Source organism: Ptychodera flava, chromosome 1 (assembly GCF_041260155.1).
Source record: "Ptychodera flava strain L36383 chromosome 1, AS_Pfla_20210202, whole genome shotgun sequence".
Lineage (NCBI taxonomy): Eukaryota > Metazoa > Hemichordata > Enteropneusta > Ptychoderidae > Ptychodera > Ptychodera flava.
This window is the reverse complement of record NC_091928.1, coordinates 1,817,790-1,835,767: the sequence shown is the minus strand read 5'-3', so window position 1 is coordinate 1,835,767 and position 17,978 is coordinate 1,817,790. Positions and strand designations below refer to the sequence as shown.

At 35.4% G+C, this 17,978-nt stretch overlaps 1 protein-coding gene across 1 annotated transcript in view; it reads right to left on the bottom strand.

Moving 5' to 3' along the window:
* Positions 1 to 2,401: 2,401 nt before the first annotated feature.
* Positions 2,402 to 17,978, bottom strand: part of LOC139117184 (low-density lipoprotein receptor-related protein 4-like) — a 119,530-nt gene continuing 103,953 nt past the window's right edge. Inside the window, exons 27-34 of the mRNA XM_070680111.1 lie at positions 17,178 to 17,396; positions 15,488 to 15,731; positions 13,885 to 14,029; positions 11,186 to 11,305; positions 8,255 to 8,399; positions 7,799 to 7,960; positions 6,299 to 6,437; positions 2,402 to 5,294 (exon numbers count right to left, since the gene is read on the bottom strand). Of these exons, the coding sequence (XP_070536212.1) occupies positions 4,986 to 5,294; positions 6,299 to 6,437; positions 7,799 to 7,960; positions 8,255 to 8,399; positions 11,186 to 11,305; positions 13,885 to 14,029; positions 15,488 to 15,731; positions 17,178 to 17,396 (1,483 nt within the window). The 3' untranslated portion in view covers positions 2,402 to 4,985. The remainder of the gene's footprint in view (positions 5,295 to 6,298; positions 6,438 to 7,798; positions 7,961 to 8,254; positions 8,400 to 11,185; positions 11,306 to 13,884; positions 14,030 to 15,487; positions 15,732 to 17,177; positions 17,397 to 17,978) is intronic.

Sequence of the window (17,978 nt, the reverse complement as noted above, 5' to 3'; positions counted from 1 at the left end):
GACTATCTAAGAAGCTGCAAAAGAATCATGCAGACTTAACAATGTTAAATACATGTTCTCTTTCAGCTCTGTGTTGTAGATGAGTGGAACTCTTTGCCCAACTTTGTGTACTCAAAAGATGTGAATAGCTTTAAGGGACTGGTCAGTTTCTTCGGCCGGGGGGGGGGGGGGGCGGTGGATTATTTTTTGCCGACGTCAAAAAGTGGCTGACCCCCCTATTCCAAATTTTGAAAACAGGGTGACCCCCCTATTCCAAATTTCTAAAACAGGGTGACCCCCCCCCCCCCCCCGGGCGCGACAAAGGTAAAACAAAAGATGGACATAAATTATATATATATATATTATATATATATATATATATATATATATATATATATATATATATATATATATATATATATATATATATATATATATATATATATATATATATATATTATATTTTAATTTTACATATATTTATATTTTAAATAGTCATTCTATGTTTTAGTGAAATTGTTGACATGTCAGTTGTAAGATAGGAATTTCAAAGTGTCAATCTTAAAGTTTAAATACAGTACATTTTGAATGAGCTGTATTTGAATGAGCTGTGAATGTATTTCACACTTTTTCTGCTTAACCAGATGTCCTGAACTGTTGTACAGAAATGGATGTCAATCATTAATATCAAAGAGGAAAAAGCAGTGAATCAAAAACTTTGATGGGTGTTAAGACTTGCCAACCATCCAATTAAATCTACTGAGGAGCCATAGAGAGCTTTTTTAGCCAAATCTGATGTGTACAGTGTCTGAGAGGACCTTTTCTTGTGTAACATTGAAACCATAAAAGCACAGCTAATAATGACAAAAACTGCCTTTTTTAACTGTTATTTTGTTCATGAAAAAGCATCTTTCTACAGAAAACCTATGAAACAAAGGAAAATAATTGCATCAATGAGAAGGAAAGATATCTTGTCATTTTTCTATCTCTAAAATAAGTCACTGTATCAAATATATATTGTGAAATATTTGTGCATGTTGCTTTCTCATACTGAATTCTCACAGAGAGAACAGAAAAGTATCAGGAATTTGTCATCCTTTTCATATGAAATGCAGATTTCATAATGGTACACTTTCACTTAGCAAACATCAAGATATCTCTGATTTATTAAAGTATGGCTATGAAACATCCTGATATCTCTGATATATATGCCTTGTATATTAAAGTCATGCACCTGCAGGGCATGCTGAAAGATGTATGATATATTAAAGTAATGAGCTTGAAGAGCACGCTGAAAAATATTGAACATACAGATATCTCTGATGTATGTATGCTTGATATGTTAAGTTGGGCGTGCTGAAAAATATGACTGATTATTAAAGTTACGCGCCCGAAGGGCGCGCCGAGAAATACAACTGAATGATGAATTTTGTGGCTGACACTAGCATTTTAGGCAATGATGAGCCTGTGTCAAAATTCAAAAACACACTGACCCCCCCTATTGGGCATTTCAAAAACATGGTGACCCCCCCTATCACCAAAGTCAAAACAGGGTGACCCCCCCCATGAATCCACCAGTCCCTAAGAGAAATCTTGACTTGCACTTCTGCACCACCGACAGGATTTGAAATTGAATATTATCATCACAGGATATCCAATTCCTTATGAACTGAACTGAGCTGATAGAAACTACGGTGGGTTCAATTGGGTTCAAACTCACAACGTACAGCACCTAGTCACCTAGCGGAGAAGCCACGGACAAAACAGCTCAGAAAACTCGATCAGGTCTCTATTTGAAATCTCATCAAAATTATACCTGAATTGGTACTTTCCCCTCTCCTCCTTTATGCATGGAATTGTTGTAACTCAGATTAGACTGAAGTTTATGTGGATCATATGGTATCATGAACACTGTACCACAGATTGCTTGACTTTCAAAAGCCTTTATAGCATAAATTTAATTGGAGTTTATGCGTATCTCATTAAATAATACTTACCTAATATAATATTGTCTAGTACTCCTGTAATAGTTGTTTATTCTCGAGAGAACAAAATACTTAAAAAACACTCCTTTCTTTACATTAAAACACGTCCTAAGAATGAAAATGCAGGGTCTTGATTCCATGATTCTCACAGAATTTGAGTCATTATGAATCATACATACAGTGAACTAAGTACATTGCATTGTTTCCCTTTGGAAAATTAGCCTGATATATGTTATACTTTTTGTATTCATCAGAATTAAGGTTTCCCTCGTATTAAACTGGTGGGTAGGTTTCCTCGGAAACTCAACTTTTCAAATGAAGCTTACTGTACATTTTAATATTATGTCACACTCCTCTGATTATGCTAGTAAAGTATAATACATAGGGAAGGACAAACTCGGTAAAAGATTTTACAGAATAACAAATGAAACAATTAATTGTACAGTTTATATTTTATTGATAAAATAATGAGAATTCTTCCTTTCAGAAATTGCTGTAACATTCACATACAATGAGTCTCTGAACTCTACAACTTTCACAATGCTCGCTAGCATAGTCACTAATTCCTGTCTAAAAACTGCAACCAAAGTATGCAAATCCATAATTCAATGAACATTTACAAGAATGCATCGAAGGCTACCTTTCGATGGATTTTTCGCTGATGTTGCTGATCATAATTTGTGTAAATATTTCACTTCAAGCAAGCTATCAGCCAACAAACTGATGATTACGTCATGTAAAACGGTCAAATTATTACAACATGCTCAATAGTAAATTGGCTTTTATCTGCTGAATATATAAGTAGAACAGCAACATACTTGATTTGAAATTATAGATAAGCTAAACTCTCTTCTTTATCATACCGGTACTACTCACACCATCACATGTAATAATAAACTACCATTTTGTATATGTTTCTATGTTAGTTTGTAAGTACAATCGTAGCTATGAATAAAATAATACTGGCACTTTATACATAAATATATTCTCTGTGTTTTTTTCTCAATAGGACTTGCTCAGTACGCTATCAATATGTCTAAATCGTACACTTGTTTCATAGCCCTTCACTGCTTAAGGAGTTCTGCCATAAGTTTACTCAGTTAACATTTGCACAAAAATATTCTTACCAAAACTTTCATGGACTTAACATCTGTGTTTCAAATTTAAATAAAATAATTTTTCTGAAATGATTTTTTACATTTTTTTTTACTTTCAAATATATGGCAGCTGCAGTGAAAGGTAAATTTTGCTGTTCCGTATATTCTTGTAGCACATCCTGATTGGTTTAAAAATTAAGTAAACCTAAAAAAAGCAGCCCAAAAAAAGCCAATTAGCAAACAACTAATATTTTGCAGTAAGAGGCTATGTACCTATATGGAACTGAGTTGTATTCTGATGTGACTCTGAGATATTTAGTGATAAAAGTTACAAACCAGATAGCTTGCAATGTACATATCAGCTCTCTGTGAATTTGGAAGTCTTGACATCAGAACTGAACATTCTCAATCTGAAGATAAGGATGAAAATAAGTTTTGGTGTCACCATGTAAGCCCCCATAACAACACAATGACAATGCAATTATGTAAGTTTAAGCGTGGGGAAGTTTCTAATGAAATGATCAAAGGAAAATTTAATTTCAATAATCACATGCAAAAAGTGATTATGATCTTTCCGCGTGACTAGTGAAATTGAAAAGGATTACTGTTACAATACAAAAAGCAAGACTTGTGAGTGTTGCATGTCTGTGAACTTTTTTTTTTTAAGTACAGCATATGGATACTGTATTCAGTGTCTGTGTGTGTGTCTGTAAATGTACAGACATGTACACAATGGATACTGTATTCAGTGTCTCTGTGTGTGTCTGTAAATGTACAGACATGTACACAATGGATACTGTATTCAGTGTCTGTGTGTGTGTCTGTAAATGTACAGACATGTACACAATGGATACTGTATTCAGTGTCTGTGTGTGTGTCTGTAAATGTACAGACATGTACACAATGGATACTGTATTCAGTGTCTGTGTGTGTGTCTGTAAATGTACACGTCATGTACACATTGGATACTGTATTCAGTGTCTGTGTGTGTGTCTGTAAATGTACAGACATGCACACATTGGATGCTGTATTCAGTGTCTGTGTGTGTGTCTGTAAATGTACAGACATGTACACAATTTTCATCCTATGACACAAGATACAGACAACCTTGCCAACATTCAAAATCTGTCACAAGCAAAATGTGACATTGTATAAAACCAACTACTGCATGAAATGTTGTCATGACAACTGAACGTTCCTCAATTGATCTCATTAGACAATTGTATAGAAATAAAATGGCAAAACTATCTGACAGTATACAATAATAAAAAGTCAAGTATAAGACATATTATGGAAGAATAAATGGTTTGCAAAATAAAAAAAAACAGGATGTGTAATATGTTTTTGTAGGCACAAGTAGATAGCCATGAAAGTAACCAATATCAAGCATGGGATTGCTAACGTGATATTCCATATTGTCTAGTCAACTTTGTAAATATTGATAACACAAATAAAAGGTATCATCAATAATTTTAAAATATATTTGCAACACACTGATTAAATTATAACTTGTCTTTCTCTACAAGGAAAATACAACTTCCTTATAAGCATTACAATTTTATCCATATGATAGTCACATAATCATAGTATTTTCTGAGATATTCACATGACAGTCACATGACAGTCACATGACAAAACCATGCTACTGGTAAGCTGTACAGACACCATCTCTATTTTTTATAAATTTACATTTTTGATTATTGCAAAATGGTGTGAAAAAAATTAAAATAGATTTTTCTTCAATGATGCAAAACCTAAATCATGGGCGCTTTGCAGCCATCATAGGTACACACTCATTGATACACTCTCACTGATAGAATGCATAAGTCTTTATCTTCATATCACATTTATAAATTTTTTACAAAATGCAGACTTTTGTTTCCAATATCTGCAGACAATGGCAACACAAAACTACAGTTTTTCCTCAGATTTCTGTTTCCAAGGCAACAGAGTAAGGTTTCTCATCGGGTTCATACTCTGCATCAACATCATCATCCAGAGTCTGATTGCATGGTGCTTCATTTAATGGTTTTGCAACATACAAAGCCTCTACATTGTCCTTTTTCAATGATGGTTCTGAATGCTGACAACACGATGCAGCAGTCGTTGATGGTAACATTCCACCTACTGCTCCCATTACACCAACTGCTTCACCAACATCAGACTTTGTCAGATTTTTAGCTGCTGCTTCATTATTTAATTTCTCAAGTAAATTTGCACTTGATAGGCGATCCTGTAGTACAAAGAAAACCATCATCAGGTACAAATGCTCTTTCTAAATATTCATGATCCCTATCATCACATCACAAATCAAAGACTCTGTGATAAGACCATCAGCTGTTCTGAATGTATCATATATCAATGTGAAGTCAAAATATCAAATTCAAAAAGATAGGAGTGACAGCAATATGTCGGCAGATTTTTAAAAATTTGTCGTGGTATTGTGTGCACACTACAGACTGCTACAATTTGATGTTTGTATAAACCAAACACACTGAATCATGGAATATTTCATTCATTATTGACTGCCACAGTTATGGACTAAACAGAAAACGAACAGTGTACAATGTGAGATGTTCAGGTTATATGTCAGATTTTGTCCTGAATTGAAAATATTGAACTTTATTTATACAACAAATATAAACATGACCTTCACAGATTCTCACAGAATGACTATATGTCAGATTCTCAGAGAATGACAGTGATTGTGAAACAGCCTGTAGCTCAAGCTCCATTTTGATGTAACAATACAATCAAAAAACATTCATTGTCAAAAAAATTATCGATGATATATCATGACAGTCACTCCATTCATTTTGATTGCTACCATGACAACATAGAAATCAGATACACAGCAGTAAATGGATGAAGGTTTGGTGACTTCATTGAAACTTGTCCTTTACTTCTTCATTATCTGTCTTTAAAATCCATCAAAATTATTCATTTCTCAACCATTTACAATTATACTGTTCAGTAAGTGTTCAGTGTGAATGTTACTTATAAGACCAATGGAAAACCATGAACTCCAATCCAAGCATCTTATTTGAATTAAATTGGAAATTACTACATGTCATAGAAACAAAATGCTTTGAATATGTTATTTGAGTTTCACCATTTTGGGAATGACATGCGGTACTTTTACAAACTGTCACTTTATCTGACAGTGAACTTTGATGAGAACAAAAATTAGACTTGTGAGCGAGGAAGACTCTCACAATAATTTAACCTTTGACCCACCTCTTTTGCATAATATCTCCATGTTCTCATTGTATCCATATCTCTTTTATTAATGATTCTGTTTTCTCCGCTGCTATAAAAGTAAGTGGGATTGGCAAAGATGTTACCATTATTCATTACCAACCTCCTCCTTTTACGTCTGTTGATAAAACACAAATATTTGCTTTCAAATACATGTACATATCGCTAACAATCAATGTCAAAGTTTCCAATAGGTATTGATGTCATATAATTTACATGCTTCAGTTAAAGGGCATAGGAATATTTCACCTGGAAAACTTTTGTTATTTTTTGATGACAAATAATAATAGCATTTATATGTTCAATGGTGGTGTTATTTTACTTTTTCCTGTTGATAAATAAATGTAAGAATGAAAACTGTTCATGACTTGATGAAAAGACCTCTAAGAGGACAGTGCCCATTCCATCAGAAACTGTGAGCATAGATTGGAACAAGTTTCAGTATGAAGTTTCTCCTTGGAACCGCCCATTAAGGTGGCCAAAGCAATAAATTGTTCACAGCTTCACCAGCAATATAAAGAGTCTAAATTTTTTCAGCCGCCTGCCTTGTTCTTTAAAACAGTTATTGGAGCTATGCACTATTTTTATTAGCCCTTAATTCCTTGTGGTAGCAATCCTGTGCTCCCCTCAGGTACACAAATAAGAACAGCTGAGAGGCTAGACTAACCCCTTGTTGCTTGGCTTTTCTCAACAGCTGTTACTGGCTGGCCAAGCGTGGGCGCCATCCCCATGATCAATGCACCAGCCTGCCAGCGTGTATTGCTTCAATTTCACCATCACCTCACTACTATTAAACGAGACAGTCTGCTGAAATTTATTCCTTCAATTTACTGTTTTTATATTTATGTGTCTACAGACCAGAGGTAAGTCTCGTCAGACACTGATGTGCACAAACATTCAGTGCCAATATGGCCACCACACCACGTTTGATTCCTAACTGATAATTTGCTTGATTAAATCATTGGCATTTTTAGAGGAAGAGGACATTTTAGCGCATGATTTGGGCGTCACAGGCTTTCTCTTTCTCAAGCAGAGGATCTGAAGAGGGACCAACCCAACCCTGAAACTGACAGTATGCAGTGTATTGGAAAGTTGATTGAAAAACTGCCCGTTGCCTAGTCAGAGCCTTGTACTTGTAACAGCAGAATCGCATGTGTATTACAGTCAGCGAGCCAGCTACAGAATACCACCATTGCTTGTTGAAAGGCCTAGACCTGAAGTGTGGGTTGTGAAAAATTATACTTTGCAAACTGATTAGAAATCGTAATCAACAATGAACAATTAAACCAAATTACATTATCCTTGTAAATGTCAGCATGGAGGTAAGCTGATCGTGATATCGTTACTGATGTTAACCATCAAACCTCAGCCTTTCCAAGGTAATAAGTGTCTGTCAAGTTTACATCCATGGTGTTTTGGAGAGTTCTCACTGTAACTATAATTAATTGAAACTATTGGACATACAAGTAACATATGTACCTTCTCCACAGTAGTAATGCTAATATGACAATCATCATTAATATTACTACTGTTAACCCTAAAATCACGTAAAAATACAGCGGCATATGACTTTTCCCTCTGCTGTTTGGGTCTGATGATTTTTCAGAGCATAAACCAGCAATTTCTTCTTCAATTGTACATCTAAAAGAAAAAAGAAAAAAAGTAAATGAGATGATGTAAACATTGTTCCTTTTTGTTAGGAAAAGGCCCTGGTTGAAATTTAGATTTTTTTATGACTGAAATACTTGTAGACATGCATGAGCCAATGTATAGTTTTCAAAAAAGAATATACAGAAGGATAGAACTGAAGCAATAAAGCACAGACTTAATAGCTTGCACTGACAAACTTCCGATAGAATATGCTTTTTAAAAGCTCTGTGATTTCATGAAGGTACAATAGTTTGTAAAATATGGTTATTCTGTAGAATTACTTACAGTAATGACGTATCTTCAGTTTTATTTCTATTCTGGGGTAGTTCATTTGGATTCTGTGTTCCTTCTGCTGTAGTTGGAATTGTCACTATGCTTTCATACACAGTTTTTCCTTCTGGTTGTCCGGTAACAGTAGATTGTGTTGGTGCTGTCAAAACATTAACAAAGACATTAGTTATACCACAACTTTTTCTATCTTTCTCTTTTTTTTCTGCAAGGGAAAAACCTTTCATCTCTTTCACAGGGCTAAAGATTTTTTTAAATGGAAACATTAAAAATATAAATCCAACAAAATAATTTGTGATATTGAAATTGGAAAGACTTGGAATGTGCTCTCACATAATTTGCAATCACCACTAATAACAATAGGTTTGGCAGTGAACAGCTCTGCAATCACCACTAATAACAATAGGTTTGGCTGTGAACAGGTCTGCAATCACCACTAATAACAATAGGTTTGGCTGTGAACAGGTCTGCAATCATCACTAATAACAATAGGTTTGGCTGTGAACAGGTCTGTAATCATCACTAATAACAATAGGTTTGGCTGTGAACAGGTCTGCAATCATCACTAATAACAATAGGTTTGGCTGTGAACAGGTCTGCAATCATCACTAATAACAATAGGTTTGGCTGTGAACAGGTCTGTAATCATCACTAATAACAATAGGTTGGCTGTGAACAGGTCTGTAATCATCACTAATAACAATAGGTTTGGCTGTGAACAGGTCTGTAATCATTACTAATAACAATAGGTTTGGCTGTGAACAGGTCTGCAATCATCACTAATAACAATAGGTTTGGCTGTGAACAGGTCTGCAATCATCACTAATAACAATAGTTTGGCTGTGAACAGGTTTGCAATCATCACTAATAACAATAGGTTTGCTGTGAACAGGTCTGCAATCATCACTAAAACAATAGGTTTGGCTGTGAACAGGTCTGCAATCACCACTAATAACAATAGGTTTGGCTGTGAACAGGTCTGCAATCACCACTAACAACAATAGGTTTGGCTGTGAACAGGTCTGCAATCACCACTAATAACAATAGGTTTGGCTGTGAACAGGTCTGCAATCACCACTAATAACAATAGGTTTGGCTGTGAACAGGTCTGCAATCACCACTAATAACAATAGGTTTGGCTGTGAACAGGTCTGCAATCACCACTAATAACAATAGGTTTGGCTGTGAACAGGTCTGCAATCACCACTAATAACAATAGGTTTGGCTGTGAACAGGTCTGCAATCACCACTAATAACAATAGGTTTGGCTGTGAACAGGTCTGCAATCACCACTAATAACAATAGGTTTGGCTGTGAACAGGTCTGCAATCACCACTAATAACAATAGGTTTGGCTGTGAACAGGTCTGCAATCACCACTAATAACAATAGGTTTGGCTGTGAACAGGTCTGTAATCATCACTAATAACAATAGGTTTGGCTGTGAACAGGTTTGCAATCATCACTAAATTGACTAATACAATAGGTTTGGCTGTGAACAGGTTTGCAATCATCACTAATAACAATAGGTTTGGCTGTGAACAGGTTTGCAATCATCACTAATAACAATAGGTTTGGCTGTGAACAGGTTTGCAATCATCACTAATAACAATAGGTTTGGCTGTGAACAGGTTGCAATCATCACTAATAACAATAGGTTTGGCTGTGAACAGGTCTGCAATCATCACTAATAACAATAGGTTTGGCTGTGAACAGGTCTGCAATCATCACTAATAACAATAGGTTTGGCTGTGAACAGGTCTGTAATCATCACTAATTACAATAGGTTTGGCTGTGAACAGGTCTGCAATCATCACTAATTACAATAGGTTTGGCTGTGAACAGGTCTGTAAACATCACTAATAACAATAGGTTTGGCTGTGAACAGGTCTGCAATCATCACTAATAACAATAGGTTTGGCTGTGAACAGGTCTGTAATCATCACTAATTACAATAGGTTTGGCTGTGAACAGGTCTGCAATCATCACTAATTACAATAGGTTTGGCTGTGAACAGGTCTGTAAACATCACTAATTACAATAGGTTTGGCTGTGAACAGGTCTGCAATCATCACTAATAACAATAGGTTGGCCGTGAACAGGTCTGTAATCATCACTAATACAATAGGTTTGGCTGTGAACAGGTCTGTAATCATCACTAATAACAATAGGTTTGGCTGTGAACAGGTCTGTAATCATCACTAATAACAATAGGTTTGGCTGTGAACAGGTCTGCAATCATCACTAATAACAATAGGTTTGGCTGTGAACAGGTCTGCAATCATCACTAATAACAATAGGTTTGGCTGTGAACAGGTCTGCAATCACCACTAATTACAATAGGTTTGGCTGTGAACAGGTCTGCAATCACCACTAATAACAATAGGTTTGGCTGTGAACAGGTCTGCAATCACCACTAATTACAATAGGTTTGGCTGTGAACAGGTCTGCAATCACCACTAATTACAATAGGTTTGGCTGTGAACAGGTCTGCAATCATCACTAATTACAATAGGTTTGGCTGTGAACAGGTCTGTAAACATCACTAATAACAATAGGTTTGGCTGTGAACAGGTCTGTAATCATCACTAATAACAATAGGTTTGGCTGTGAACAGGTCTGCAATCATCACTAATAACAATAGGTTTGGCTGTGAACAGGTCTGCAATCATCACTAATAACAATAGGTTTGGCTGTGAACAGGTCTGTAATCATCACTAATAACAATAGGTTGGCTGTGAACAGGTCTGTAATCATCACTAATAACAATAGGTTTGGCTGTGAACAGGTCTGTAATCATCATAATTACAATAGATTAAGACCTTCATCAGACATCACTTATGTGTAGCTTCAAAGAAACCTGGATTGCACATCAGTATAATTTTGTGATAATGTAACACTGTAGGGAGGTTGGTGATTATATACTCACATGTGTGACATGGTGTTTCACTGGGGTAATCTGGACAAGCACATACATATCCATCATGGTTTATTAAACACAAATGTGAACAACCACCATTATTTATTGCACAAGGACTCTCATCATAGGCTGAAAACAGAAGTTGAAAACAATGATAAGAATTTGATTTCAATTTTAAATCCATTACTAATCAATAGATAAGAGAGAGAAGCATTTATTCATAATCAGTCTGTAACAGATACAAACTTACAAGTAACAAGTCACTGACAATGACATAGTCCCCTGCTTGTAATAGGAGTATTAGTCTTGATGGGGCAGGGAAATGTGGTCATTAAGAAGTATCACTGGAGTGTATATGTTGAGATCTATGGGCACATAGGTCTATGTTGTTGTTCCCAATTTGAAACATTTGAGGCATGTCCAAGTTATGGTTCTAAATCGGGAAAAAAGATCAGACCTCTAGCTGTATTTGCTAGCCAAGAAATACATACGTGCATAATAAATGAGGTACAAGATGTGACATCTTAAGGTCTAATATTCTATCAAAATTGGAGGGTATAGAACTTGTGGTTACTGAGTTATGCATAGATATGTATAATCAAGGTCAAAGGTCATCAAGGTCACGTGACATTTTGAAAAAAAAATTGTATTGCTAATTAATCCCTATATGCCAAAAATCAAACCTCTAGCTCTATATGAGCTGGCTCTCGAAATAAATAAATAAATAAATAAATAAAATAAATAAATATTTGCTTGCCAAGAATTAGATATGTGCATAATTAATGAGTTAAAGCGTGTGTTGTCATAAGGTCTCCCATCCTACTAAATATAAAGGTTACTTATTTATTGACATAAACGTATATTTCAGGTAAAAGGTCATTGAGGTCACATGACATTTGGTCAAAAAATTCTATCCTATAGTTATCCCTATATACCAAAAATACTGCAATTATACGGTGTCGCTCAAATTTGATCAGAATTGGTACATACCAATGATCAACAATAAGTGTTATTTCTATCTGTTCAATGCAGGAAAATTATGCATTGATTTTATGACAATTTCTGCACAGTACAACCAGAAAAACACAAGAAATACAACCAGAAAAACAACAAGAAATATTTAAACCAGAAAATTAAGAATGACAAAAGTAAATAAGGTCTGAAACTTTAGGTACTGAAGGTCAACTTTAGCAACATGCATAGCAGAGAATCTTTCTACCATGGATGTACAAAAATAGACATCCATATGGTTTCAGCAGATCTGTTAATATGTCACAGTTCATAAACGATGACAGGAAATGACAAATTAGCTGTTTCAGTTACTGCTATGACTCCCAAACATAATAGGTACCCTGCATACAAATAGGTTAAAGGTCAAAATCCTCTTATTCAGATGTGTGGGCTGATTCAGTTCACTGCCACCACTCCTGCACACTTGCAGTATTTCCCTTTTTCTTACCTCATTTGCACATTTTTCACACTGATGTGTTAATTTGAACAAATTCACATCTCAACCCCTACATCTACCTGTACACCAAATACTGAGATGGTAGCTTTGGCGGTATGGGAGCCTTTGTGTGTGACGGACATACATCCGCACATACCCACAAATATACAGACACAGACGCCACTCAGACTCATCATATAAGCTCTCTTTGGTATTTATATATAAAACCAAAATCAGACATCCAGCTCTATTGGCTTGCCCAGAATTAGATATGCACATAATTAATGAGGTACAATATGTGGCGTCATAAGGTGTCCCATCATACTATACATGAACGGTGTTGCACTTGTGGTTACTGAGTTATGGACAAATATGTATATTTGAGGTCAAAGGTCACCGAGGTCACGTGACATTTTGTCAAAAAATTGTATTGCTAAGTTATCCCTATATACCAAAAATCAGACCTCTAGCTCTATTGGCTCGCTCAAAATTAGATATGTGCATAATTAATGAGGTACAATATGTGGCGTCATAAGGTGTCCCATCATACCATATATGAAGGGTGTAGCATTTGTGGTTACTGAGTTATGGACAAATATGTATATTTGAGGTCACCGAGGTCACGTGACATTTTGTCAAAATGTCGGAGATATCTGCGTTAACGGATGGACATGACCCAATCTATAAGCCCCCTGGACTTCATCCATGGGGACTAAAAACTGTGTCACTGCATCCTTTTTTCAATATGAATACGATGAGAAACTAAAGATATATATAACTAAAGACATATCTAATTCTGAGCAAGCCAATAGAGCTGGATGTCTGATATTTGGTATATAGGGATAACGGACTCATACATGGGAGTCTATGGAGGTGTAAACTAAAAGTCCTCTAACACGGCCAAATTTGATCGCATTGTGAAACAAATCGACGTGCATCTGTATGGGGTAGGGTACTATCCTTGTGCAAAGTTTGAAAGAAATTGACCAGGGCATGTCTGAGATATCTGCGTGAACGGACGGACGCACGGACATGACCAAACCTATAAGTCCCCCCGGACAGTGTCTGTTGGGACTAAACAATAATGAACAAAATGACAATCCATCTTGCTGATCTCTGTATCGTGAACATTCACACTCTTATGCTCTAATGTATACAGTGTTACAGACTTCCTTTTGTTCAACAAACCAATTCTGTAACATCTGAATTCATAACTTATACATGGAGAAAGATACCAGAAAACAGAGATGTGTACACCTACTAGGTTGTCGAAGTGATGAAACCATGTGTATATCCATTAATCCTTCCATACGGCTCTGAATACTACTTCTCTCTTTTCCATTGTTTTTGTTGGCAGTTTCAATATCCATGGTTTGCCAGTCAGTCCAGTACAAAGTATTACCATACTGAAATTCAAACACCCATAAAATTACTCTTTTCATGGATGAAACAGTATTGTACACCTGTTGCCGTAACCCATTTGGCTCTAGTATGCAATAACTCTAATTATATCATGACTTTGTCAACACCAGTGAATTTTGTAACATCATCCCCCATGATATTACTACTGATAAAGTATCCCACCATTCTGCAATGTGGCCCCAGATGTTTACTACGACTACATATTCCATGGCATTGCCAAAAGTATAAAATAATGGAGATAATGTACCCTATCCTTGCCCATAATGGACTCCCACACAATTTGCACTCCATAATGTACTTGGTTGAGCCTTGTACATTATATTGTGTAAAGTTTGCTTTAATCCATTATGAGCCGGAAGGGCAGTACATTATTGGTTAAATATTAGCAGTGGCTGAGTCCAATGCAAATGATATGTTAGTAATGTTTGATCTTTGACCTACTGATAAATCTGATGTAAACAAAGAAATTTATGGGGAAATGTGCAATTTGAAGTGACTATGTCAAAATCTATTCTGATATCATACATTAAGTAAATCCCATCAACATTCACCTGTGTCAAAATAACTTAGAGTTTTCTTAGACGAAAAAGAACAAGTTTTGACATCTGCGCAGTTGAACGCTACAGTTTTGCATGTGAATCTTTGGACAATTTCATTCCAGACATAGTGCATTTGATTCATATCATGCTACTTGTCTTCAAACCAGAAAATTTACTCTAATTGATGCAAAATGTTCACGTAACAGAGGAAAGTAAATGATTAAATACTGAAAATTAACTCTAATTGATGCAAAATATTCACGTAACAGAGGAAAGTAAATGATTAAATACTGAAAATTAACTCTAATGATGCAAAATATTCATGTAACAGAGGAAAGTAAATGATTAAATACTGAAAATTAACTCTAATTGATGCAAAATATTCACGTAACAGAGGAAAGTAAATGATTAAATACTTCAGATTTAATATAACCCTGTATGGATGAGGGGTTCAGTACGTGTAGTATGGATGAGGGTTCAGTACGTGTAGTATGGATGAGGGTTCAGTACGTGTAGTATATAACCCTGTATGGATGGGGGTTCAGTATGCGAAGTATGAAACTCTTGTCTATTACATTGCTCACTAGGACCTCATCCATACACGATTACATTTTTTTCCTTTTTTTTGGGAGGGGGGGGCAGAGAGAGAAGAGGTAGTTTCATTGCTTTGAGGGGACAGTAGTAGCTTTATTATCATCGGGTAGGCGAGTGTAGTAGTATTACCAACTCTTGTACGGATCAATGAAAGATGAAGGCTAAACTCTATTCATCTTATATTCCATTCGTCATTGGTCAGGGAAGTTACTTATTATAACAGTAACAATTATTTTCCAGAAAGAAAATGCTTAGAAGAGTCCATATTCACTTGAGATTTGCAAGATGAAAAACAACATCAAATCTTACCAAAGTCAATCCAAAAGGATGAGTGACTAGGTTTGTAAGTAACACTCTGTTTTTTCCATTCAAATCTGAAGTCTCTATTTTATCCAATTGAGCATCTGCCCAGTAAAGTCTTTTGGAATCATAATCCACTGTTAGACCATTTGGCCAGCCAAGATCAGTTGTGATTAAACTACGACGACTTGATCCATCTAAATAAGCTTTCTCAATCTTTGGATGCATTCCCCAATCTGACCAAAATAGAAACCTAAAGAGACATCAACGAAGAGAAATGTCAGCTTGACAATTTGCTGAGTGAAAGAAAAGGACAAACACATGACATGTTGAAACAATTTAAATAACAATTACTGATAAAATTCAAAACAATTTGCATTTAATGATAATTAGGTAAATTACAAAAGAGTACAATCCAGTCTATTTGAGACCCTGGGAACACATATTAAATGGTGCAATTTTGTTGGATTGACTCATTATAGAAGAAAGTTTAAATTTTAGTGATTTTCATGACCTTTTATGGATTTAATGTTGAACATTACAAACCACTGAAATTGTCATTTCATTGGTCCTTGTTAACATACAGTAAATTGGGTAACTCTGTGATTCAGTGATATTAATTGAACAGTGGCCTGCTGTTGTGCATTATATCAATTATTGTTACACTAAAACTTTTGTAAAGTTGTCAAAGAATTATGGGATATAATAATTTTTATTCTTTCTATCTCTTGTGAAATTACCACGTGAAGCATTTTATATCCAAGTCTATATGGGAGTTTATTGAAAACCCTGTAAGACACCTATCTCAAGTCTATATGGAGTTTATTGAAAACCTGTAAGACACCTATCTCAAGTCTATATGAAAGTTTATTGAAAATCCTGTAAGACACCTATCTCAAGTCTATATGGGAGTTTATTGAAAACCCTGTAAGACACCTATCTCAAGTCTATATGGGAGTTAATTGAAAACCCTGTAAGACACCTATCTCAAGTCTATATGGGAGTTTATTGAAACCTTGTAAGACACCTATCTCAAGTCTATATGGGAGTTTATTGAAAACCTTGTAAGACACCTATCTCAAGTCTATATGGGAGTTTATTGAAAACCCTGTAAGACACCTATCTCAAGTCTATATGGGAGTTATTGAAAATCCTGTAAGACACCTATCTCAAGTCTATATGGGAGTTTATTGAAAATCCTGTAAGACACCTATCTCAAGTCTATATGGGAGTTTATTGAAAACCCTGTAAGACACCTATCTCAAGTCTATATGGGAATTTATTGAAAATCCTGTAAGACACCTATCTCAAGTCTATATGGGAGTTTATTGAAAATCCTGTAAGACACCTATCTCAAGTCTATATGGGAGTTTATTGAAAACCCTGTAAGACACCTATCTCAAGTCTATATGGGAGTTTATTGAAACCCTGTAAGACACCTATCTCAAGTCTATATGGGAGTTTATTGAAAATCCTGTAAGACACCTATCTCAAGTCTATATGGGAATTTATTGAAAATCCTGTAAGACACCTATCTCAAGTCTATATGGGAGTTTATTGAAAATCCTGTAAGACACCTATCTCAAGTCTATATGGGAGTTTATTGAAAACCCTGTAAGACACCTATCTCAAGTCTATATGGGAGTTTATTGAAAACCCTGAATTACACCTATCTCAAGATAAGGTTGATATCACTTACCCTTTTCTAGGATAGACAGCGACTGCTCGGGGCTCGTCAAGATTTACTGATACAAGTATTTTTCTAGATGATCCATCAAGTCGAGATACTTCTAATTTATTTCTACCAGTATCAGTAAAATACAAGTTTCGATTCACCCAGTCGACAGCTATACCATCAGCTGTGGTCAATGCTGAATCAATAACATTCTCCATATTGCTGCCATTAAAGTCTGCTCGTCTGTACAAAGAGAAATTTGGCACTAATGATTCCACATGTTCTAACAAATTTATCTAACAGTAGTGTGAGCTGATGAAGATACGTTGTTGTACACTAAAAACTTGATAAGTATTACAAATGAATGAATACATGTTTGAAAGCAGATACACAAAGAGTTACTATTTTTATCCACAGGCGTTTGTTTTGTTGATGTGGTCACAGCTTAGAGTATCAAACAAGTCTTGTATTGTTAATGTAGTCGCAACTTACAGTATCTAACAGGCCTTGTAATTGGAGCTAATGTCTGTCTATTTACTTGGATTCACTTTCTATGCATTGGAAGGGCAATACAACACCTGCCATTCACATTTAACAATTTCACAAATAGCCCCATTTAGTAATTAGTGATGACGTATGCCCAAAGTTGTGGTCTATTGTTGTGGCTTGCAAATCCTGCAATATCTTTTGTTCCATTCTGTATTATCTGTGCTTCCTATTGTTTTGATGAAACAAATGTTGCCACAACATCTTTCTGGAACAGAGACAGTGCATAAGAAACAATGCTTTTGTTCTTGGTAAAGTCTCTATTGTGATAAATTGAGA